At 45.5% G+C, this 25842-nt stretch overlaps 1 protein-coding gene across 1 annotated transcript in view; it reads left to right on the plus strand.

Annotated features, from left to right (window-relative positions):
- Positions 1-654: 654 nt before the first annotated feature.
- Positions 655-25842, plus strand: part of ITPKB (inositol-trisphosphate 3-kinase B) — an 82966-nt gene continuing 57778 nt past the window's right edge. The window contains exons 1-2 of the mRNA XM_083604486.1: positions 655-1592; positions 7215-9109. Coding sequence (XP_083460612.1) covers positions 7412-9109 — 1698 coding nt within the window. The 5' untranslated portion in view covers positions 655-1592; positions 7215-7411. The remainder of the gene's footprint in view (positions 1593-7214; positions 9110-25842) is intronic.

Below are 25842 nucleotides of genomic sequence, written 5' to 3' on the forward strand. Positions count from 1 at the left end.
TTAAAAATTCCCTAAACAGGGCAGCTTTCAGATGTCTTCTAAAAGTCAGATACAGTGGTACCTTAGGTTACATATGCTTCAGGTTACATGCGCTTCAGGTTACAGACTCCGCTAACCCAGAAATAGTGCTTCAGGTTAAGAACTTTGCTTCAGGATGAGAACAGAAATCGTGCTCTGGCAGCGCAGCGGCAGCAGGAGGCCCCATTAGCTAAAGTGGTGCTTCAGGTTAAGAACAGTTTCAGGTTAAGAACGGACCTTCGGAACAAATTAAGTACTTAACCCGAGGTACCACTGTAGTTGTTTATTTCCTTGACATCTGATGGGAGGGTGTTCCACAGGGAGGGTGCCACTACCAACAAGACCCTCTGCCTGGTTCCCTGTAACCTCACTTCTTGCAGTGAGGGAACCGCCAGAAGGCCCTCGGAGCTGGTCTTCAGTGTTGGGGCTGAACGATGGGGGTGGAGACGCTCCTTCAGGTATACTGGGCCAAGGCCATTTCCGGCTTTAAAGGTCAGCATCAACACTTTGAATTGTGCTTGGAAACCTACTGGGAGCCAATGTAGGTCTTTCAGGACTGGTTTTATATGGTCTTGGCGGCCACTCCCAGTCAGGATGCTGGAATAGATGGGCCCTTGGTCAGATGCAGCAGGACTCTTCTTATGTTTGGTCTGGTCCTGTGTATAAAAATATACTTCAGGCCTCAAGGCTTGGGTTAATCTTGCCAGAGCACATTCCCAAAGGACCGTTTTCCCTTTTCAGTGAGCAAAGTCAAGGCCGCACCTCCCTGCACGAAATTAAGACTGAAAAAGGAAACGGGCTCCAGGGCGGGTTTGGTGGGGGAAGCAAGTGCTGTTCCTGCATGCGTGCACGCTCCTACGTGGGCACATTGCATTATTATTGCCTGGCGGGTGTCTTTGAATGGAGACCCCGGCTGCAAAGCTGCAGCAGCCCCAGCTTGGGATCTCGTTCTGTCAAAAGGAGCTGAAAAGGTTTTTAAATAGCTGCAGCAAGTTATACATAGTAAGAGCGAGCGAGGGGTGGAAAAACGGATGCTGTATCTTTAACCCACAACGGCTGGAGCAGATTTTGTTCTGAGCTAGTTAACAATGGAAACTTTTTTTTTTTAAGTGTTTCCCTCCATCGGTCCTGCCAAGCACCAGAGAGAGAGAAAAAAAATGAAAAGAAACTTGTTCCGCTGAGTTCAACCCCAGACAGGCTCACAACTTCCTTCCTGCTTTCCGACCCCCTCCCCTCCCTACTCTCTCTCTCTCTCTCTCCCTCCCTCCCTCTCTCTCCCGCACATTCAACAAACGTTGAAGAAGCAGCCAATGACAAGGGCGGTGTTGCAAAAGTCGAGCGCTGAGCACGGCGGCAGATCGGCCAACAAAACAAAAGTTCTCGATTCCGCCGACCAAACCATTCACTCGCTCTTTTGCAGCTCGGCTGCGGGGAGAGAGAGGAGGGGCAGTGAACGGACGCCGAAAAAAGCTGCGATCTGACTGTTGGAAATAATTTCTGGGGTGTTTGGAAGTCTGCGCGCCTTGATGCTAGGAGATGTGAACTAAAGGTGCAACAGCCTCTCTGCGGAACAGGTAAGGCCAACCTCTCCTATTTCGCTCTCTGCATACCGCCACCCCCCAGCTCGGCCGAGGGGATCGCTCCTTTCGCAGACCCTGTAGGAGCAGAAGAGATTTTTAGGCTGGGTGCGCGGGCGGGCAACGGCGCACACATTTCACAATGGCTATTTCTCAAGAGGTTGCCGAACTGCGCTCTGCTCAACTGGCAATGGGGCTCCGAGTCCTTGCAGGTTCCTTTGGCAGAGGGAGCCTCCGACAAGCTGCCTTTTGGGGCAAGATCCGCTTGGAGTACAAAACCCCAAAAAGTTATGCGGAGACTTCCAGAGAAGCGAATTGTATCCGTTACGATGAGAGGCGGTTCAGCCAACGGAGTTAAATCTGCGATGGGGGTGGAGGGCGTTGCGATGCTGATCTGCAGTTACTCACCTTTGTTTGTTTGTTTGGGTAGACATCGCCAACATTTGTTTGCCCTGTGTAGCGTGACGGTAAGGCATCCATCACGGGGTTTAGACTGCGCATAAACACACATGGCCACGTCCAGCATGTTTAATGCACATCGCCTCCTTTCCTCTCCTTCGGCATTTGGACGCACTCAGAGTTTCCATAAAGGGAGCTGTAATTTTAATGAGCCGTTCAGGTAGCACAGAGAGTTAGTACGCCACGGTTGACTCCTGCCTCCCCCCATAGATGCAACACTGGAGTAAAGTGTGCCTTGTACTTAACCGAGTCACCAGAGGTATTTGCAGTACTGCTTGTACAAAAACAGTGTATGCAAGAATTCTGCAAAGTAAGGTATATGTAAACACACAGATGCACAGGGAGTCCCCACAGGGGTGCATTCAGGTCCACAGCTGTGGGTTTTGTTTTGCTATACAAGCGTCGTTTTACATGGAGCTGCTCGGAAATGTGGAATTGCAAGAAAAGTGCTTAAAAGCAGAATTGCAAATATGCATACATTATGTATAAAAGCAGAGCCACAAGGCATGCCATTTGTGGTGTTCTGAGAAGCCATAGGCGACAAGGGGAGGGGGAGAGGTAGCATATGTGCATAGCAATGTCAAGGAAAAAAAAACAGGGAACATAAGCATAGCCTTGGTCCAGAGGGTTACACAATCCTAAGAACAAACTCATGCTAATATGTGTAGCTATGCACAGTGGGTTTAGTAAAGCAATTAATTGCGCTCACAAAAGCCGTGCTGCTAATACTAAACGTGGCGCTCGGCTTTAGGAGTCCATATCTAGTTTAGTTGTGATATTTGGGGGACTTGAACAAGCCACTTTTAACCTTAGAAATCTTGTAGCAACAACATGGGCTTTGCCTTCCTTGCGAGGGTGGAGTTAGAATGCAAGGAATCACAAGTGGGGAGAGTGCTCTGGCAGAAAGGTCCAGCTTGTGAGATTTCCTTTGGCATCTGGCTGGCCATGATGAGAACAGAATGCTGGACTAAGTGGGCGTTTGACTGATCCATCAGGGCCCTTCTTATGTCATTATGATTTGCAGTTACGGAATGTTAAAAAATAGTGTGAATATTTAAAATTCAGCAGCCAGGTTGCTCACTGGGACAAGATGGTTTAAGCTAGCGGTTTTCAACCAGGGTGCTGTGGAATCTGGCAGTGCCTTGAATGATGTTCAGGGATGCCGTGGGCAACACTGGCCTCTGTCCCTCTTTCCTTCCTTCCCTCCTTGCATCTCTGCCTCCCAAAGACTTGTGCGGCTGTTGGTTGCAGCAGCCCTGGCTACAAGCTCCACAGGCAAATTGGTGCCTCTGGGGCTCCTCAGGGAGTGCTGGTTGCCGGGAGCTGAGACGGCCTCAGAGTAAGCAAGCAAGCAGCCCAGCCAGCCAGTCCCCCAGCCCTTGCTGTTGGGAATGGACAGACAAGTCCTAGGCCCCTGTGTGGCAGTGTGAGGAGGCATCTCTCTTTGGGGTGGCGCAGCTCAGAGACCAGGGGCAGCAGCAGCGACTGCCCAGAGGACTCCCAAGGAAAGGAGGCTAAGTGAACACTCCACAAGGGAGGGTATTCGATAAAGGGTGAGAGGCCGCCAGCTCTGCAAACAAGGGGTGACATAATCTGGCTCCTGAGCCCCACAAGGGTGCCGCAGAAAGAACGTAGTTGGTCAAGGGAGCCGTGGACTCAGAAAAGTTGAAAATCTCTGGTTTAAGCATGTAACACCAAAAGTGGTCCAGTTGCACTGGCTGACTATTAGTTTCCAGGCCCAATTCAAAGGGCTGGCTTTGACCTACAAATCCTTAAATGGCTCAGGACTTCGATATGTTTAGAGCCACCTCTTCACATATGAACTGATCCGGACCCTGCTATCATCATATGAGGCCCTTCTTTGTGTGCTTCCTCTGTGACAGGTCTGGAGGGTGGCCGCACAAAAATAGACCTTCTTTGTGGTGGCTTACCACTTGTGGTATGCTCTCCTCAATAGGCCTTCCTGGTGCCTGCGTTACATATATTTAAGTGCCAAGCAAAAACATTCCTCTTCTCCTAGGCCTTTGGTTAATTGAACAATCTATGGCCTTCTAAACTGGGGAGGGAGGTATTGTTTTTGTTTGTTATTATGGTGTGTATTTCTGTGCTTTATATTTTTATCCGCCCTGTGATCCTTGAATGAAGGGCAGTGTAGAAATGCAATTAATTAATTAATTAATTAACAACAATCATAATATTGTTGCAATTTCCAGAGTTTTGTGGCACTTGAAATGAACAAATTTATTTTGGGTTTTGGGGAAGAGTCCACTTAATCAGTTACGTAAAGTGTCGCTCTTGGGACTAAACTAGACAAGGCAAAGGAGATCTATGAATAGGAACGCCTACATTTTTTAAAAATGCTATTAATAGCTGTGGGGTGGGGTAAAGGAATTCCGATCTGGACCTCAGTGATGAGGGAGAGGATGTGAGCCCTTTCGCCTGTGCAATTTTCCTGATTAAAATTGCTTCTCCAGCTGTTATTAGCACCATGTGGCAAAGCATACAGGTATTGGTGAGGAACTGGGAAAACAATGCAAAGAGATAGGATTAAATATTCTTCTATCACCATAATTCAGCTTATATTTGCACAGCTTGTGGGCAAATATGCACTTGCCCAGCTTATAAGTGCATCAAGGAGTAACTGTTCTGTTTTAGATTATCTTGAACAGGCATCACAAAAATAGGTGTACACAGCAACACTGCCCTAGAATATTTTAATTGCATGTGCTTATTGAAATATATAGGCATCAATAATAATAGTCACATCTTTTCCTCTAATGTAGGGATAGAAGCATTTGGCCAAGTGGCACTGGTATGGGATTCTGGTAACTGCATTTGCAGCCAAACCCTATGCATATTTACTAAGGAGTGATTCCCATGAAATTCAGTGGGGTTTATTCTCAGAAAAGTGTGTAAGACTAGATTCCCTCCATGAAGTAACTTCACTCAGGTTTCAGCATGCTGTCCAGCATCTCACAAATTCAGAATAGTAAACTACTGAGCAAAGCTATGTAGCAACTACAAATGTGCTTAGGTACAGTGGTGCATAGTAGCATGGTTTGGTAACTGCTCATCTAAAATTTGTGTCTTATGAGACCTTGTAAGTAGACAGATGCAAAACCCAAATGCTTATTCATGCAGCCAGGCACATAAAATTGCCTCTTAGAAGTTTTATTTACAGTTAAGCAGCGTACAAATTTTGTTAAATAAATAAATGGGCAGCTGAATTCACAGAGGTAGTCACAATGTAAAAGAAATTAAATGCACACAATAAAGGTCTGCATCACACAACTTAGCGCTGCTGAATCGGGACTAGAGCAAACCACACAGATGCGTATAAGACTTAAAAGCTGTAAGTGTTTCTATGCCCAAAGATTTGGTGGCATTACAAGTTACAAACACAACAGTACACCCATACATAATAATATATGCACCTGTACCAATTCTGGTATAGGAGGAAGTAACTACGTATTGTGTGACCCTATGCATATTTAGTCATAAATAAATCCCAGTAAATTCAGTTGGTGCTTATTCTCACAAAAGTTCCTAAGACTGCATCCTTGGGTAGCTCGTTTATACATGAAGTAACTCTGCCAAGGTTTCAGCAAATTGCCCACGAATTCAAAGCATATGCCAAGGTATATAGCAACTGACGGTATGCACAGGTACAGTGTAAGGTAGTATGGTATAAAATAAAGGAATGGTGTGAAGTAGGATAGCTCGCAGTCAGTAGAGACGTGTCAGTAGCTCTCCTTCCCTCAGTCTTGTCATGCCTTTTGTCTTTACAGCTCAATTTTCCAATTCAAGTAGGCCCTCAAATGATTAGCCCCATGGCCATGGGCAGCTGCCCCCCCATCAAGTAAATAATAAAAAATGCTTAACTGACCAATCGTGTTACAGGTAGCTTGGTTCTGTCCCCCTCCCATAAATCCTGCCCTCCTAACATAAATCCTGACTACGCCCATGATTAAGCCCATTAGATATGTGAATCTCTTGGCATCCCCACCAGTCTCTCAGGCCTACATCTAAGGCTGCCCACTGCACATTATCCCACAACTCTTGCCTCCATTTGTTTTAAATAAATGGGGAGGAGAGAACTCAATTTTTAGTCACACCACCTCACTTCCTCCACCCTTTTGGATACATCTTCACCTATAATTTCCTTCAAAACAATGGCCAGAGCTATTACCATCCCTCCGCCCTACCAGCAAGTCTAAGACTTTTATTTGCCCAAACGTTAATGTCAGAGTTAAGATCTGGGGGCTAATAAGATTTGCCCATGGCTCCCCACTGTGCCCCAATCTTTTTGATCTCTTCCAGTAGCATCCTCCCTGGACTGCCCTGCTCTGTGGAAGGGTGGGGCTATTGGGTTGTTGTTTTTATTTTTATTATGTATATTGTGATTTTATATCTTGATTTTATTCTGTGAACTGCCCTGAGACCCCTGGGTATAGAGCGGTATATAAATTCAATAAATAATAATAATATGCCTGGTCCAGAGGCACTCATGTGTCCTCAGATCTCACTTCTCTCAGTATGCCTGTGACTGTGCTTACTTTAGGGAAAGTTACTCATCCAGCCGATATAAGTGCTTTCTTTTATTTTCTCTTTTCTTTTCCATTATTTATATATCCCCGAGGCTGTGCCATGGCGTTGAAATCAGAGGGGCTATGATTTTGGACTAGTATGGTCTCCATAGGTTCAGTTTAATATTGGGTTTAATGGATGAAATGCTGGATTTGACCAACGTACGGTATCTCATGGGTTTCCCCTCTCCGCCTTACATTAAATACAGTGCATTAAACATTGCGGTAGAGGGGGTGGGTGGGAAATAATGGGTCGGTTGTTCGCCGCTGAGGGTTTTTGGTTTTTCCCCCCAGCCGGATTTGAAATAAGGTTCCGTTTGATATCTCCGCTGTCTGTGGAAAGGCACATTAAATTGAGTTCTGGTTTGCCGTGCGGGCATTTAAACGCTCTCCATAGTTTAAGAGGAGAGTCTGAGCCGCAGCTACTCCCTCATGCCGCCTGCCCGGCCCATGATCCGCGAGCTTCGCCGCCATTGGCTGAGCCGCGCACGTCGCGGCCAATCAGCGCGCGCGGCTAAAGACGCCTCGGTTTTCCCGCGCTCACTGTCCCTCTTCTCTCTCCCTCTCTCCTCAGTTGTTTATGGAGCGGCGGGCCGGGGCCAGCACACCGCCTCTGCGCTTCTTCGGCTGCTCCCTGGGCGATGCTGCAGCCGCCACTACTACTGCCGCCGCCACCGCCGGCCCTGAGAGGACGTGGGCTGCTCGGCAGAGGCTGACCTGGGAGGAGGAGAAGGTGGCGGAGGAGGAGGAGGAAGAAGCGGACCCTTTACTATGGCCGTGTCCTGCTATACGCTCAACAGCCTAGTGGTCATGAAGAGCGGCGAGGAAGACGAGGAGAAGGGCGGCTGTGGAGGCGGCAGGAGCAAGACGCCGCCCGTCACGCGCAGGCAGGTGTTGCCTGCTCTGGTCCCGGGAACCGAGAGGCACAGCAGCTACTGCCCGCTGCCCGGGCGCTCCAGCGCTCCTGCTGCCGCCACCCCAGCTTTCCTGTTCCCGCCGGCGGAGCCGCTGCTGCTGCAGGCTGGGGGCGAGGAGGAGGCTGCGCCCCGCGGACCCCGCCGCCGGCTTAGCAGCCCCAGCTGGGCGAGCCCCCCTGGCCGCTCGCCTTCGCCCGGCTTGGAAGAGGCGCGCAGGACGGCGCGGCTCCTGCAGCGGCAGAACGTGCAAGTGACTCAGAAAGTGGGGCTCTTCGAGGCGCACATCCAGGCGCAGAGCTCCGCGGGCACCTTCCTCCTCAAGAGCCCCGGCGCGGGCAGGAGGAGGAGGTCGCCTTCGCCCAGCCCGGCTCGGGCCGCGCAAGTGCTTGGGCGCGCACCGGAGGCGGGGTCGAAGCAGCAGCAGCGGCGACAGGAGGAGGAGGAGGCGACCGTCGAGGGGCCGGAGAGCCCCCTGGCCCGGCTAGAGAACACGGCGAGGACGCCGGAGCAGGAGGCGGAGAAGAGAGACACGGGCTCTCCGGTTGCGCAAGGCGCGATGGAGACGGAGAACGGACCCCTTCTCAGAGCCCAGCGCCCGGAGGAGGAGATGGGCGGCAGGAGAACTGGAGCGCAGGAGCCCAAAGAGTTGGAGAGCAAGTCGCCTCCGGCGCGCGTCTCCGAGGAGAGGGAGAAAGGGGACCCCTCGCCAAAGGCGCACCCTCGGGGCGCGATGGACAGGGCGAATGGGGCTTCCAGGACGCAGGAGGAGAGGAGGCCGGGGTCCGGTGGGGGGCAGGACTTGGAGAAGAGAAGCGGCTCCTCTGAATGCCAGGACTCCAGAGACGTGGTGAGCGCGAGGAGATGTCAAGGGGTGACGGGGAACGGGAGGCAACTCCTGGAAGACGATGCGCGGCGTGCCCGGGGGCCGCCCAAGGTGAGCGGGTCCCCCAAGGCGCCAGATTTCTTCGAAGGCGTGCAGGGGAGGAGCGGCTTTCGCGGAGGGCAGGGCTCCGACGCGACGGAGAAGCCCCTTGGAGAGCCGCTCCCGGCAGGAGACCCGCCTTGTGTTGCCAAGACTGACGGCGAGGAGGGTAGCAGCAGCAGCAGCAGCAGCAGCTGCTTGCTAGTTGTGGAGTGCTCGGCGAAGAAGCTGCCGTCGGCGCCCGAGCCTTCCCCAGACATTATGGCTGAAGCTAACGGAGCTGGGCTGCAAGAGCAGCAGCATCCTGGGGGGCAGCAGCCTCTGCCTGGGACCTCGGCAGCCCTAGAGCAGCAGGAGCAGGGAAAGCCCCTGATGGAAGCTGAGAGTTGCTGCGGAGGAGGAAGCAGCATCCCTGCTGTCATAGTGACTGACCTGGGTGCTCAGGAGGAGGAAGAGGCAGGAGGAAGCCCCCGAAAGAACATGCCTGTCAGGAAGTTGTCTTCCTCCTCAGCCTCTTCCACTGGCTTTTCCTCATCCTGGGAAGAGTCTGAGGAAGACATCTCCAGCGATCCCGAGAGATCCTTGGACCAGAGCCCAGCCTTCCTGCAAACCCTGGATAAACCAAGAGTGGTAAGTTCTGAGCAAAGCAAGTGTCAGGCAATAAGAGAGGTTTTTCAATAGCTTGCCTCTGCAGGTGATGGGTGTCTCCTCTGCCCCTTTTGGAAGGGAATCCTCTTAAAGAGGAATAAGTTGTTCACTCACTTTTTGATCTGTTTCTGTTCTGGTGCTTATGATCGCTTTACTTTTACTTTTGCCTTCCCTTAATATTTCATGTGTTTGGCTCATTCCATCAAGTTTCATTCTGCTAAGAGTGAAATGAGATAACCCGCATCTTCACTCTAAGGAGTCACACGACTGATGTTTCCATTAGGTGTGTTCATCATTATGTTGTGCGGGAAATCTGGAAAATGGAAACAGAGTTTGGTGGGGGAAAGGAACCAGAACAGGGTGGTAACACCTCATTTTGAGGGTAAATCCAGAGGTGCCAGAGGGCAGTGGGCAGCAGGGCTTCTTGCGGTATGACAGAGACTACCATACACTCAAAGTGGTTTGATTTAAACAAAGGTGATTTAAATTGTTTGAATTGTTAAGGAAAAAGAACAAATTAAAATGATTGATTTAAATGCAGTTTCTTATTTTGAAATTCCTGTAAATTTGCACAGGCATGCTTACTAACTGGTTACTATAATAATTTAAATGTATTAGCTTTTAATTAAATAGAGCCTTTATGCATAGCTGAGTCAAGAGACACATTTCTCTTTGGCACTCTCTTTACACATTCAAGAATATTAAACAACATCTCTTACTTGATGGCTAAGTAAGAGTATATTTATTTGGAAGGAAGCCCCACTGAAGAAAGTGGAACTTCTGAAAAAATATTGCACAGAATTTCACTTTGAAGTATTGAGACCATAAGGGCTATTATCTATTGAGCAAAATAGTGTTTATTAATGTGATTGAGAGAAATGTCCATGGCATTTGGTTAGTAGGCTCATAAATATTCATAACATGAGAACTGAACATATTGCAGAACTCAGGAAGTTGAAGGGTTTAATTAGGAGTACATGATCACCCATATGGGCTCTGTGGATGATCCTGGCAGTATACAAGATGGCATCTTTTGGATCCTAGTACCAGTGACGGCTTGTTAGACGCTGGGTCCAGGAGGAAATCAGCAATAATAAATTCAATACATGCTTCCCTTGTGTCATTTATAATGCTTAGCATTATAACTGAAATAGTTTCACCCAGTGCTATTTTTTACACAAACCTTTCATTAACTCTGTTTGATAGATGGCCATAATTAGGTTTTAAGATATTTTAAGATACTTTAACATGTTTGTTTATATAGGAGAGACAACTATAATTAATTACTTCTGAAATAAAAAAAAACCCTATTGTTTGAATTTTCAAAAATAGGATTTTCATTTAAAAAGACATACACACCTTCCATTTAAATCTCCCCAGCACACACAGGACACTTACTTCAGTATGATCAAATTAGTTTCATATGAATCCCACAACAGTGACTGCAGTTGTTGACTGGAAATACAGACGGGGTGTTGGTGGGGATGCATTTTTTTGCACCCGTCCTGATGGTTTTCAGATTCTTGTGGGCCTCTGAGTCCAAGTGTCCAGCTGCCCATAATTGAATTCCATATGGATTTCCAACCTAAGATGAGGGCAGAAAGTCATCTCACAGTGGGAAAAATAGTTCAGGGCATTTGTTAGAGCTGAGAGAGCTTCAGCTGTTAACACTTGTCCCAGATGATTAGGAAAAAATCATTATTTGTCATCTTCTTAAAAAGCCAAACTTTCTAGCTTGCCAGACTCTTCTGTTTCATTGCTAAGACCCCTTCAGCTGTTATTAATCAGGAATGCTTCATGCTTTTATTCTCAAGTAAAAGACAAAGCAAGTACCATGCTCCCTCTGTCTGACTTAGCTGTTTGCACAGAAGTCATAGCCACTCATAACCTGAAAATTGTTTGACTATAAGAGAAGTTCCATACAGACTTCAAGAAGTATCTGAAAGGGAGAAAATAATGTTTTTGACACATTTACCTAACCGAACTAATGTCTTCATCTTCAAATGTGTTCAAGGGCAACATCCACAAGCTTAGCAAATATATGGTAGTCTGTTGATTTTAAGGATTCTATTACAATATTTTAGCAAACCTATCATTTAACTATATTAAATCATACTCGTGTCCGTCTTTATAGACATGCATAAGATGAGCAGATTGTTCATAAATCATTATTATTATTGTTATTGTTATTATTTAAACTTAGTAGTTGCTTGTCACCCAAACAGTCTGCAAATGAATTACATTTTTAAAAATACATAAATATCACAGAAAAGGTGGAGGAATCATATAACACATTCATATTCCATACAACATTTTGGAAAAAGGAAAAAACTAAAACACCCACTTCCCATAACAGTGATGGAAAACATTGGCAACACCTTAACAATAAACCAAAAAATACTCCAATCCACCAGCATAAAAAAATTAAAGCTCAACATGGACACCTCCCTCCCTAGTCCAAAAATCATTCATGTCAACATTGTGATTTTTATATCTACCCACTGTACCCAGAATTCTAGGGTCAAGGCCAGCTGCTGAATTCTAGGGTCAAGGCCAGCTGCTGTATGTCAGTGCAGGGTGGGTCCTCCAGGAATGGTCTTCATCAAGTTTCTTGATCATTGTCAATTGAGGCTCAGGTGGCCCCTGTGGCTAGGAGTGCCTTTTATCAGCACTGACAGGTATGTTACCTGTGGCCATTCCTGAACAGGGATAACCTGACTACTGTAGTTCATGCATTGGTAACCTCAAGACTGGACTATTGCAGTGTGCTCCATATGGTGCTGCCTTTGGTAGCCTCTGCTGGTCCAGAAGCTTCAAGTAGTGCAGAATGCTGCGGCTAGACTAGTGACAGGCATACATGATGCCAATGTTAAAAAGCCCATACTACTTTCCCATCCACTACTGAGCCAGGTTCAAGATTCTTCTACTAGTGTAGAATAACTTAGACGCAGGATACCTTAAGGATTACATCACCCTTCACACCCCAAGTCAATCGCTGAGATCGTTGGGGAGAGCAGTGTTAGTGGTTTCCCATGGGTCAGAAGCACGAATCGTATAAATGAGCAATTGGGCCTTCAGTGTTGCGGAACTCCCTCCTACAAGAAGTTAGACAGGGACCGTCTCTGCTGAGTTTCAGATACCTAGCCAAGATTTTTATTTCAAGAGGCCATTGCACCCTGAATGCTTCTTAGATGTTTTTCTTTGTTTTAAAAAATATTTTAGATTTTTAACTTCTGGTGGTTTAAGTTATGCTTTAAATTTTGTATGTTGTATATTTTATTGTTGTAAGCCCCTTTGGGACTAGATGGTGAAAAAGCAGGATATAGTTTCTTAAATAAAATAGATATAAACAAAATATCAATGGAAAATAGACAGTTTAGTGTTGGTGTGATGCAAAGGAGCAAATGGCAATAATTGTTAGGCTTATGACCTCCTAGGTTAAAGACCAACAACTGTATTGTGGTGCAAGATTTCATGGGCTAAAGCCCACTTCGTTAGAGCAGACTTCAGTATGTGACAGCTCATAACAAAATATGTTTGTTAATTATTAAGGGTCCACAATACTTGTTTTTGTTGCAACTAATTTTACTGTAATTTACCTCTTAGCTTAGCTGCAGTTGTTGGGTAGTAAATTGCCTAATATGTGCTTATTGTAAAATATGAATACATGCTGTGTGAGATTTCTCCAAATATTGAGGAAAGATTCCCCTGGACCCCCTTGATCTTGTCAAGTGTTGGAATAATTTCAGAAATGCATTGTGGCACAATAACTTTTGTGTGTGGGAATTTGTGATTATAGCAGCATTAAGGTATTCAACTCTCTTCCTTTCTTCGTGCTTTAATTATTGGTCCAGCCACATTGTGCAAGATTGGCTGATTATCTGATATTTTTCTGATAAACAACAAGGACTAACTGCCAGTACTTGAACAACAGCAAGAAGAAGGCTATCTTTTTATCAGTGTCAGAAGGTAGGATTTCTTACCCTTATATTCTGGGCAAGGCAAGGACATAAGGAAGATTAGTCTAGTAAAATGGTAAAGGTAAAGGACCCCTGACAGTTAAGTCCAGTCGCAGACGACTCTGGGGTTGCGGCGCTCATCTCGTTTTACAGGCTGAGGGAGCTGGCGTTTGTCCGCAGACAGTTTTTCCGGGTCATGTGGCCAGCACGACTAAGCCACTTCTGGTGCAACAGAACACCAAAACCAGAGCAGCGCATGGAAACACCATTTACCTTCCCGCCAGAGTGGTCCCTGTTTATCTACTTGCACTTTTTGGCGTCCTTTCAAACTGCTAGGTTGGCAGGAGCTGGGACAGAGCAACGGGGCTCACACTGTCACAGGGATTCGAACCACCAACCTTCCGATTGGCAAGCCCAAGAGGCTCAGTGGTTTAGACCACAGCGCCACCCGTGTCCCTATTAGTCTAGTACCTTGACTATTTTGTCCTTAGAGAGTGGGACCCCCCCCTTATGGTGCATGGAATGGGCAGAGAGATTGTTCGTAAGGAGACACTGGGAAGGGGCAAGTTAACACTAGGAAGTAAGCTGGTTTGCAGGTTTCCTTCGTTCAAGAACAAGGTTTCACTAGATTAACCCACCTCATCTAGCATCCTCTTCAGCTTCCTGATTAGTCAAAAGAGCAGCAGGACTCATTCATGAAATAAAGAATTCATGGATATCTTGACCTTGTTCCTGCCCATTGAAAATGTATAAGGGAGTGAGTATCTGAATACAGGTAACTTGCAACTTAAGCACGTTTAACATGTGTTATTTCAATTGTACATGGTTCACGGCTAGCCAGTTGAAATCACAGAAATTAAATGTATGGAAGGTGAAGAGCTTAAAACTTCTCTTTGTTCAGGGTTTTCCTGGCCTGGAAAGAGTTTTTAATAATCTCTCTACCTTGCTTGGGCTGCTGCTGGTAAGACCCATTCAACGTGCCAGCTCTGAAAGGTAGGACTGCTCATGTGGAGACAATTTTGTGTCCTCCAGGGGGTGGTTTGAGTATACACATTTTTGCGTATATGCAGCACCCTGAGAGCATAACCCCCACATATGGGGCAAGTTACCTGTATGTGCAAATGCAATCCTGCGGGTCTCTCCTGTGACAGTCTGAATGCAAGTGTGGGCACATATTTATTGGCATATGCATGTACACACACACACACACTTTATGAGCTCTCTTAATGTTAGATTTTGTTGAAGTGAGTACAACAGGAGAGAAATCATAAAATCTGACTGCAAGCCAAACTGACAATATATGACAAAATGCATCTTGAGCATACAGCTCTGTATACAATTGACAGCAAACAATGTTTCAGTAGTTCAAACCTGGCAGCCCAAATGCAGCCTATTAATTCCATGTAATCCTGCTACCTTGAATGACCAAACTGACCCCAACCTTACAATATGTTCTGCCCCCTCCAGGGACCTTGTGCATTCCCAATAGTTCTGAAGTTGCAAACATGTCTTATTTGCGTTTGTGTTATTTCCAAAGGGAACATACATATATTTAATACAGCACTTCTGTCCTGAAAGGGCCTTTATGTAACTTGAAACCTTACCATCACGGTCTGCTTGTAATCTAGTTAAGTATCTGTTTCAGCTAACTTCATGTATCTTGATCCTGAAAGGTTGAAGACATGGCAGCATGAACAACATTCGCAAAGCAGCAACCTATTTTTTATCAGTTTCTGGCTTGTGGCTTGGAAGTTTGTTGCCAGCCTTTTAACAACTCTTTTGTCAAAATGTGTTTATATTTTATTTTATTCTGTGAGATCTTTTAGTCTACTAAAACTTTGGAAATCACACTGTTCTCCATTCTAACCCTGGAGGAAAATTTGTTTGTTATTCTACTTTGGGGTAGGCTACTACCTACACAGGAGAGGTGGTGATATGCATTAGGAAAATACCTTTCTGGGATGTACACTTAAGTGCTCAGTCAACAGAAGGCTTGCTCTGACCTTTTTCTGAGGCCGTATACTGCCTGATTAAGGAACCTTTCAGGAACATCCGGTTGTCTATACTAACTCCTGGATGTTCTCTCTGGGGAAGACCTTGTGTTGACATTTCAACACAGTATCACCTAAAGCTATTTTGTTTTCCACAGCACCAAGTGTCTTAGCTAGGCAAGTATCTCGGATAAAAGGCGATGTATAGTTGATCTCCCTGCCCCCAACTTTAGCTTGATATCCTCAAGCCCTGAAGAAGATGCCATTTTTGCTGCTGTACTGTGAGAGACAATACATGATTAAATCAGTCTAGTATTTCGTAGCCACCTCTGAAGTTGTTCAGCCCAACCATACTCATATAAAAACTGGTATGCAGCTGCTACGTTACTCCTGCATAACAATCCTGTAGCATTGACTGTAGTTATTGTCATTTTGTTGAAATGGAGAAGGAACACAGAAGGCTGTCTTATGCTGAATCAGTCCATTGGCCCTTCAAGTTTAGCATTGTCTACACTGGCTGGTTAAACCACAGAGCCTAGGACTTGCCGATCAGAAGGTCGGCGGTTTGAATCCCTGCGACGGGTTGAGCTCCTGTTGCTCGGTCCCTGCTCCTGCCAACCTAGCAGTTCGAAAGCATGTCAAAGTGCAAGTAGATAAATAGGTACCGCTCCGGTGGGAAGTTAAACGGCGTTTCCGTGCGCTGCTCTGGTTCGCCAGAAGCGGCTTAGTCCTGCTGGCCACATGACCCAGAAGCTGTACGCCGGCTCCCTCGGCCAATAAAGCGAGATGAGCGCCGCAACCCAAGAGTTGGTCACAACTGGACCTAATGGTCAGGGGTCCCTTTACCTTTACTTTACACTGGCTGGCAGTGGCTTTCCACAGGGTTTCAGACGGGGGATATTCCTGGCCCCTCCTTGGAGATGCCAGGGATTTAACCTGGGGCTATTTGCATGAAAGGGAAACCTGTTGAGCTCAAATGTTTGTGTTGCACACCACTTTGCTTCAATAGGGAAGCAGTCTAGAGATCTAAAAGTGGGTGGAAGGATACACAAACGGCAATCCGGCATTGTGGAAAGTCACAGCGTCATCTTGTTGTGGAAACTTGAAATATGCTCCAAAGCACATAAGCATAGGAAAGGGCATGTTGTAACAGTTATTCCAAAGGAAGAGGAGGCGAATCAGAGTGATGAGCTTGACATCTTTGACAGGCTTGGCTGCTTATACCGTCTGGCCAGAGTGTGGGGCTTTACTAAATCTGTGTTTTGCATGCTGGAGAGGAATATATTCAGCTCCGAAAGGATGGAGGACAGAGTGATCCATGAATGTAATACATCAGTGGTGTTGCTTAGTGCAATTGTCTGGAGGAAGCCCTTGAGGCTGACTACATGGTGTACCTGTCATGCATGAGTCATCATAAATGTGTTCTAATATTATAATGTTGTATGCCCAGGCATGGAGAACCCTTTTAGAGCCAAAGGCCCCATTACTCCTCTGGAACACTGTCAGGGTTACATTCCAGAACCACAAAGAATCAACAGAGAGAGACAGAATCACACATGTTAACCCTTTACTCCACCCAGCCTTTCCATCCTGCTCAGCTGTCTCTTGATTAGACACTTCCAAATCCCTTGAACTATCAATTGTACCACATTAGTTGCCAACACTGGAAGTTAATTCCTATTATATGGTGCTTTATGAATATCTGTTCCATCTTTTCTAGGTATTGTAGGAAAGCTCACTTCTATTTCATTGCTATAAGACCAGATCGGATTGTTATTGTTGCTTTAGCTTTTTGCATTTCTGCTGCTTTTTGCCTTGTAGCATTGAATCCAGTTCTCATCCCCTTACTGATTAGATGTTTTATGTTGTATAGAGGCTGCAACGTTATAGGCTGTGACACAGCAAGCCTTATATGGAGTAGGGCTCGGACAACAATGCAGATTTATGGTGATGAAGGTAATAGGTTTCTTATTTAGTTAGCATGTATTTTTTTACCTTGCTCATCAGCTGAAAAGCTTGCAGATCAATAAAAAGAAAACAAGATCATCCCTGGCCTTGGAGTTACGATTTAAAAGGCATGACACAAAAAGAACAAGGGGTTCAGAGGGAGGAAAAAGCAAACTGAGTCACTAGTTCTGAAGTTCTAAGGATGACTAATTTAGATGGAAACAGTTCAGGTAGTCTGATGGAACAACTATTGCTAGGTGATAGATGAGGGAGAAAAAGGACCAAAGGCAGCTGGTGACTCAGCAGAGCCGATGAAATAGCTCTGCTTCTCACCCCTCCCTCTTCTGCAGCCTGATGGAATGGCTGTTAGGGAGCAGGCATTACATATGCAAGGTACTAAGTTCTATTTGGTGTATTGTAAGCATTCCTGTGCACTAGAAGTTGGGGTTCACCCTATAAAGTCGATTGCCTGTAGGTTCAGGGCAGAGAAGTACTTTTTCTACATAGCACATGGTTAGACAAATGATGGAACTCCCTGGCACAAGATATGTTGATGAAGTGCAGCTTAGAGCAAGCAGTAGGCAAGGAGAATAGGCCTATCTATCCATCCATAAAGGTAAAGGTAAAGGTACCCCTGCCCGTACGGGCCAGTTGTGTCCGACTCTAGGGTTGTGCGCTCATCTCACTTAAGAGGCCGGGAGCCAGCGCTGTCCGGAGACAACTTCCGGGTCACATGGCCAGTGTGACGAAGCTGCTCTGGTGAGCCAGCACCAGCGCAGCACACGGAAACGCCGTTTACCTTCCCGCTATAAAGCGGTACCTATTTATCTACTTGCACTTAGGGGTGCTTTCGAACTGCTAGGTGGGCAGGAGCTGGGACCGAAAGACGGGAGCTCACCCCGCCGCAGGGATTCGAACCGCCGACCATACGATTGGCAAGTCCTAGGCACTGAGGTTTTACCCACAGCGCCACCCGTGTCCCAAGTTGGGGTTCACCCTATAAAGTTGATTGCCTGTAGGTTCAGGACAGAGAAGTACTTTTTCTACATAGCACATGGTTAGACAAATGATGGAAATCCCTGGCACAAGATATGTTGATGTAGTGTAGCTTAGAGCAAGCAGTAGGCAAGGAGAATAGGCCTATCTATCCATCCATAGCTGTTGCCTATTACAGCTAAGGGCGAAGTCTCTCATGTTCAGAGGTCGTGCATATCTGAGCACAGGGTGTCAAGGACAAGCAGAGAATGACCATCCCTTTAATGCCCTGCTTACAACCCTGCAGAAGTATCTTCCTAGGCTATGTTGGAGACAGAATGCTGGACTATATGAGCCCTTGGTCTTACCCAGCAAGGCAGTTCTTGTGTTCCCATCCCACGCAAAATGGAATTTGCAGAATGTAGTGTCCCTCTGAGAATATCAGCTTTCATTTTTTGCGGGGGGGGGGGGGAAGAGAGCAAAATCTTCACTTCACACAGCTGCAGCATTTGATAAGGTATGGACACTGTCTGCTGAAGGCTTATGGCATGTCTAAAGCTATTAATATAGCCGAAAACAGTGCACAAGGAATTCTTACAAAACAGTGAAAGAGGTAGTGTGCTTCAGGGAAAGTTTTCCGTTGAATGAGAACAATTATAGATATCATGGCCCTTCTATGAAAAACTTTCCCTGAGGCACACTGCCTCTTTCACTGTTTTTGCAAGCATTCCTTGTGCACTGTTTTCGGCTACATTAGTAGCTTTAGACATGCCATAAGCCTTCAGCAGACAGTGCCCATACCTTATCAAATGCTACAGCTGTGTGAAGTGAAAAATTTGCTCTCTTTTTTTTTCCCTTCCAAAAATGAAAACTTATTTATTTTTGAAGACCAGGACTTTTTTTTCCGGCCGGCACTGGCTGGAACTCAGTTCCAGAACCTCTCAGGTGGGCACAATTGCCATTCTTAAGAGAACGAGGGAGGCGTTCATGGTGAGTTCCTGCACCTCTTTTTTCCGGAAAAATAGCACTGATGATGATGATAATTTATATCCTACCTTTCCCTTCCCCCTAACAATATAACATTCTAATGGTAACTTTGTAAAATCAATTTGAAAAATGCAACGAAACAGCAACGACAAGATTATCAAAACAAAAATGGACAGGGCATCATATTATAAATTAAGACACTGGAGTTGGCATAATACCATGAAGCTAATTAAAGGGGCCATCTTAAGATTTAGTTATTTTTACAGATCAACTGTCGAATAATGAGGAACATTTCAGTTTGGATTAAAATTCTCACACCTGGAACTTTTACTCGCCAAGACTTCAGCTTATAGTTGTTCTCTGGAGTCTATGCATGTCAACCAGACATATCCTCAAGTCATTAATAAGCTGCATTCTAAATAGCATATGATACAAAATGCCCTTTATTTTTTCCCTGTGGTGCTACTTGGTTTCATTGGTGTTGGCATGGCGATATTATCATTTCACCCATATACAGGTCCTATCCTTCTTAGAGGATTGGAACTCATTTGGCACATAGAAGTAGTTTAAAGCAGACATTGGAATAAAAATCTATGCTTCAAGATTTCGTATCGTGAACTTCCTTCAGCTTTCATGCGAGAGCAATAAATACAAATTCTGTATTTGGCAAAGAGTTTCGAATGTTTAGGTTGCTTGGTTTTTTTGAAGAGCAGAATACCACTGGCATTTGCTAATTTTTTTGCAATTTGTTTGCCTGACACTTTCCAGCCAGAGGAAAGTGCCACCAAAATCATTTGGAGTTGCTCCTGCCCTGAAACAGGTCAGTTCTTGATGGTTGTGCAATACTTTATTGTGGCCCAAAATGTAAGATAATTGCTACAACACTTTAATCCTCCATTGTCACTCATTGCTAGCAGATTCCTGCTATGAAAGCTTTATTGGGGCTCCGTATCTGTGGCTTCCAGAGCATCCCAGCAGCTGGGGAATGTGGAACTATTTGCTAGGCATTCAAAACATTCCATGAAAGTGAAGGCCTTCTTGCTGGAAGTCTCATGTGATATGCAAGCTGCTGTTAAGATTTACTGTTCCAGCATCTCCTTTGCTAAGTGCAGATAACTGTGAAAGGGTTTTAGCACTCATGTGCAACAATCAATAATGGCAACCTGAACAGGGACCGCAAGTCTGCACGCACCACCTGCAGTGTCTCTGGGAGAGCTGACCATTCCCCACTTCACTCCTGATCTTCCTGGGCTGAGTAGCAAAGGCTTAAGGGGGATTCAAAGTGTATTTAGCTAAACACATTTAGAAGGCTCCTCATGTTCAAGACCCCTGATAACTCTGTGAGGGATCCTGCATGGAGCACACAGGAATATTGGGGTGGGGCTTGGATGCTCAGCCCCCAAACTCTTCTTCAAGTTGCCATTTGGTTTCAGACTTCTGTGTCTCCACATACAATGCAAGGGATCCTAAGATCGCTGTCTGCTTTTAAGTGCAAGCCTCTATTAACATTAGCAAAACAGCATGACTGTTTGGGAAGCCAGTGTATAAGAGTGTGTAATGTTTGCTAGCTATTGAAAGCGAAAGCTTATTCATTCCTTTGACTGGCAGTGACTGTGAAATAAAGTTGAAGTGAGCTTTGTTTATATATGACACGTTGTAGCCAAGTGCAAGTCAGACCCTTTGCTTCTGTTTTTCCTGTTCTACGCAGCCAAAAAACCAACCACACTTCTGATTAATTTGCCATAATTTTTAAAAAATCATTTTTTCTCTGGGTGCAATTGTATTTGGGTAATGAGAAGTGAGAGAAACTCAGTTTGTGGGAGATATGCCTTGTGAAAGAGTAATGCTAGAACTGAGATTATCCCAGACACTCTTGGGTGACTGGGACTGTGTGTTCTTGGTCCGGTTCAGCAGGAGCTTTCAGGATCAGGAAACAGAGCTAGTGATTGTGGCACAGATGGGGTAAAGGTATAGGGACCCCTGACCATTAGGTCCAGTCGTGACCGACTCTGGGGTTGCGACGCTCATCTCACTTTATTGGCCGAGGGAGCCGGCGTACAGCTTCCGGGTCATGTGGCCAGCATGACAAAGCAGCTTCTGGCGAACCAGAGCAGCGCACGGAAACGCCGTTTACCTTCCCACCGCAGCAGTACTTATTTATCTACTTGCACTGGTGTGCTTTCGAACTGCTAGGTTGGCAGGAGCAGGGAATGAGCAAAGGAACTCACCCCGTTGCGGGGATTCGAACCACTGACTTTCTAATCGGCAAGTCCTAGGCTCTGTGGTTTAACCCACAGCGCCACCCATGTCCCTTCACAGATGGGGTAGTTTCACATTATTTACCATAGGTTGGGTGCAGACCAGGTTTCTTGAAATTAATGAATCCTAAATGTTTTATTTAGGGTATCTTAAACAATATGGAGCTTAGTATATGTTGCCTTCTGAGCCTAGGGAAGCTGAGCTTGGCTTCAAGATAAGGGTTTGCAAGCCTTTTTCATTCAAGTTTGGGGAATGGTGGGGCAGGCTGTCATAGCAGTCTAGATCATATGGGGGGAGATACCAGAATAAAAACAGGAGAAAAAATGGATATGCCCACCAGAATTGGGTTAGAGGACATATCCAGAATATCTCCTTGAAGACTTTGGAGGGAAGGTTCAGAAAAGGGATTGGCAGGAGGCTGGGTAGAAGCAAGAGTAAAACATGGATTGTATCTGCATGTCTGTATATGCTTGTGCGTTTACTGGTGCAGTTTTCCAGCCTGAGCATTCAAATCAATGCACACAGAAATATTTTAAAATAACATAAAATTCCATTATAATAGCAGACTGCTAGAACCACTTAACAGCAAATTAAAACGACGGTTGTCAGCCAAAAAAAAAAAAAAAAAAGTTTCAGAAATTCCCAAAGAGTAAATCAACACTTACCATTAAAGGTTTTAGAGAATAAAAGTGCACTGAGCTGCTGATGAAAGCTGTGCGAAAGGAATTCTAGTTGCAAAGGTTCCAGAGGGAGAGAACCACAGCCAAAAAAGCTGTTCATGAGTCAGGTGCTGCCCGTTTAACTCTGAAATCATAAGAAAATGCTGAGGATAAGCAACCAACAGCATCTTTTTCTCTTGGCTGTTCGGTTTGAAGACAGCCAATGCTAGACAGGAGTTTGCCAACCTTTTTAAGCCTGTGTAGGGCATTTGGATTATTGTGTGAGCATCTCCTCTGGCCACTTATTTTTAACATATCTTTATATAGTGCCATCAGTGTACATTGCTCTGTACACAATTCAGATAAGGAATTCTACCCCAAAGAGCGTACAGTCTAAAACAATGGAAATGGTTTAACTTCCCTGGATCAAACGCCCTATCCCTGAATGACACACACTCAGAGAGTGGATGCAAACAGTTTGCTTTTCCAAGAGATCTGCTTCCAGTAGAAAGAGAGAGTTATTCAGTATACCGCTCCCCTTCCCAACAAAATAAGGGCTGCAACTGTCCCTCCTCAAAAGCTCTGCTGTGTCAAGGCAAGACTTTTGTGGTCTGCAAAAAAAGTGACAGCAGATTGATTGGGGCAGGCAGACTGCTGTCCAGCTCAGTAAAAGTAGCCGGAGGAACAGAGTCCACATTTTCTTCCCATCGAAAAGTCTTGAACCCGCTCACCTTAATGGCCTGGCAGAATTTTAGGACCTGATAGATGACAGCCGAGGCAGCTAACAAAGAAAGGGCAGAAAGGAGATTGAAAACCCAATAGTGAGCTACAGTCACAGAGGCATATGAGAGAAGGCATCATAAGGATGTCAGCCAATGGGGGCCATTTTTCAATTTCCACTGTTGCTAGGCTAACTTTAAAGTATATGCAGTGTTCCTTATCCAGTACTCTCCAGATGTTTTGGATTCCCAGCTCCCATCAGCTCCAGCCAGCAGGGCCAGTGAGCAAGGATAGTGAAAGGTGCAGTTCAAAACCTCTGGAGGGCACCAAATTGGGGAAGTTTTGGCTGCTGCCTGCCTCTGCTTCCTGCCTCTCTACTCCAGATAAAAATAGCAATGTTTGGAAATAAGGTTGTGGTGATATATCTCAGAAGGAGCCCCGTGCAACTTTGAGGATGGGGGCCTTGCTCTGATTTGTAACCTCTGTATTTTTTTAAATGGTCATCAATGTGTATCTCGGGGGAAATGGAGTTGGAGGAAGCTCTGACTGACTGAGAGAAGACTTCCTAAGTTTGCATTTTGAAAACACATCTAGGGTGGTGGCTCAGTATAAAGGGTGGAACTCATTTGGGTCAGGATGTTGATCTTTGGCAGCCAGTGTTTCCATTCATAATGTGCATTGTTGTTATGCCCCTGAAAAAGAGTTATCTCTTTCTAAATTACCGTTTTAATCCCCCCCAACATCTTAAAGTAAGTAACACAAGTTGCTAGGAATTCAGTAAAGGAATCACCATAAAGAAAACATTTCTTTAAAATAGAGACCAGCTGTTATTAGTTGGCAACCTAGAAACTTCAGAGAATTAAAATACACAGTAGCTGAAATTACAATCTCAATCTTTCTTTTGTACACTAGAATAAGTGAAGACATAAAACACCACTGAGCACTGGTACCATAATTTCCATGCCTGCCAGTTTGCTATCTTGTTTTAGAACAGGTTTATATTCTAAATGTTTAGTGAAAACATTAGCTCAGTACTAATGTTTAGTCATTGTGTGGCAGTGAAGTCACACTCTTGATTATCTTGGCACCTGGATGTGCTATAAAATGCCACAGTGGCCTAACTCAGTCTTGCATAATTCTCAAAGTTCATGTTTATGTTCTGGTGGCTGAATACATCAAGTTATTCTCACTAGTTTTAGATGGATGGAGCCCAAACAAGATTCCACACACACGTGTTAGAATTCAGCAGTCACTGTGGGGAAATTTACTGTTTTCTAGAAATTACTTTGTAAGCCTTTGCCCTCCTGTAGGAGAGCCAACATGTTGAGGGTGAGATGTTAAAAGGAAGGCCCAAACATTACCAAAACCACATCATGAAAAATATAGTTAACTATGACTTCGCAACAGGCCCAAGACATTTTTGCTGCCTGAGGTAAATGTTAAGATGCCCCTCCCCTCCCATTCAATGTAGAATAGAGACTGGCAACTGAGTCTTACTTCAACACTAGTGAGGGAATGGTGGCTTCTGCTGCACCTGAGGGCTGTAGTGGACAGACCATATGGCTGGAAATCTGTTGACCAGCCTCTTACTTTTGCTCCCTGCCACCTCAGCATCTGCTGCCTTAGTCGGCCACCTCACTCTGCCTAACAGTAGGGCCAGCTCTGCTTGATTGCCATGAACACAAGTGCAGTAGCACCCTGCTTGCCATCCGCCATCTTATTAAAGCCAATTACTACAGCATATATCAGGTGCAGTAATGAATGTGTAGGCCACTGGCTGTGATTGCTTCATGTTGGCAGAAATGCCCATAAACGTCAGCCATAAAGCTGAGCCTTCAGAGTGGATGCAAGCTAACAGGGCCTTGTGGGAGCAGTGCATAAAACGGTTCACGGCTAATGTGAAAATCTGGCTGTGTAGAGGTTTCTACATTTCTTCAAAGAATACTAGGAAAAATCCAAAACAATTACAGATGTGTGCATTTTAGTGGGATTGGCACAGGGTCCTTTGGGACAGTGCCCATAACAAGTGGTGTGTTTATGCTTCCTTGCCACCGCAATAGTTTTTGTAACTTAAAAAAGGCACATAACATGTAGATGAATACATATGTCCACATATGTAGCCAGCTGTGTTAAGAACAACCCACCCTCCTAGCATGTGCGATGAGACCTCTCCGTCTCAACGAGATCCTACCCAGGAAGAAATTTCTATCAGTGCAGCAGACTTGCCTTGAACACCCTTCCTTTTTTAAAGCTCTTTGAATTTGTTGCACTCTAGAAACAGGAATCAGCCTTATACCGATCATGAGATTGGTCTCCCTTCTCAGTGTTGTGGCTCTCCCTCCAGTGTTTCATACAGGCGCCTTCCCTGATTCTGCCTGGAGATGCAGAGAATTTAATAGGAAGTGCATGCTCCACCACTCAGAATGTGAACAAGTCCTCTAACTTAAAAAAGAAGAGGCTACCTCCATCATGCCTGCAGAGAAGCTGCTTTCCCATTTATTATGGTCTATAATGCTTCTGATGATAACAAGGAGAATAAAACACTGTTGGTTAGTTGGAAAGGCAACAACAAATAGCCAGTGGCGTAGCATGGGGGGTGCAGGGGGGGGCCGGCCGCACCGGGCGCAACATCTGGGGTTAGGGCAAATCCACGGGTTAGGGGGCGCAAATCCACGGGTTAGGGGGCCAAATTACTTGCCTTGCCCCGGGTGCTGACAACCCACGCTACGCCACTGCAAATAGCCCTCTGATCAACATTTGCCAAATAGGAACTAAAGTAAAGTTTGGTCATGTTGTGATATTTACTAAGTGTTGTGCTTGGAGTCAAATCCTTACATTTTAAATGGGTTAATTTCAGTGGCAGCTGGTTCCTATAAAAGCTAATGGGGTAAAGAAAGAGACCCTGTTCTGTGCTCAGTAACTCCTTGCCTAGACAAGGGATGTGTGCAAATGAGTTCATAACTGCTCATTATGGAATCAGTGCAGTTCACTCAGGCAGGGTTTGTTTGTTGTTGGGTTTCTTTGCAGTGCCCATCAATATGCCGCCATCCCCATTTGGCTTGGATTTACCTTTTCCATTTAACATTTGATAAGTTAAAAAGACCCCTGTCCAGAACCACCAAGCCTGTTCTTTGCAAAGCTATGCACAATTGCCACGCCATCTCTAAACAAAATGGTTGGTCGTGGTTGCCAAAAACGTCTTGAAAATATAGTGTGCC

The sequence above is a fragment of the Podarcis filfolensis genome (assembly GCF_964270895.1).
Source record: "Podarcis filfolensis genome assembly, chromosome: 3".
NCBI lineage: Eukaryota > Metazoa > Chordata > Lepidosauria > Squamata > Lacertidae > Podarcis > Podarcis filfolensis.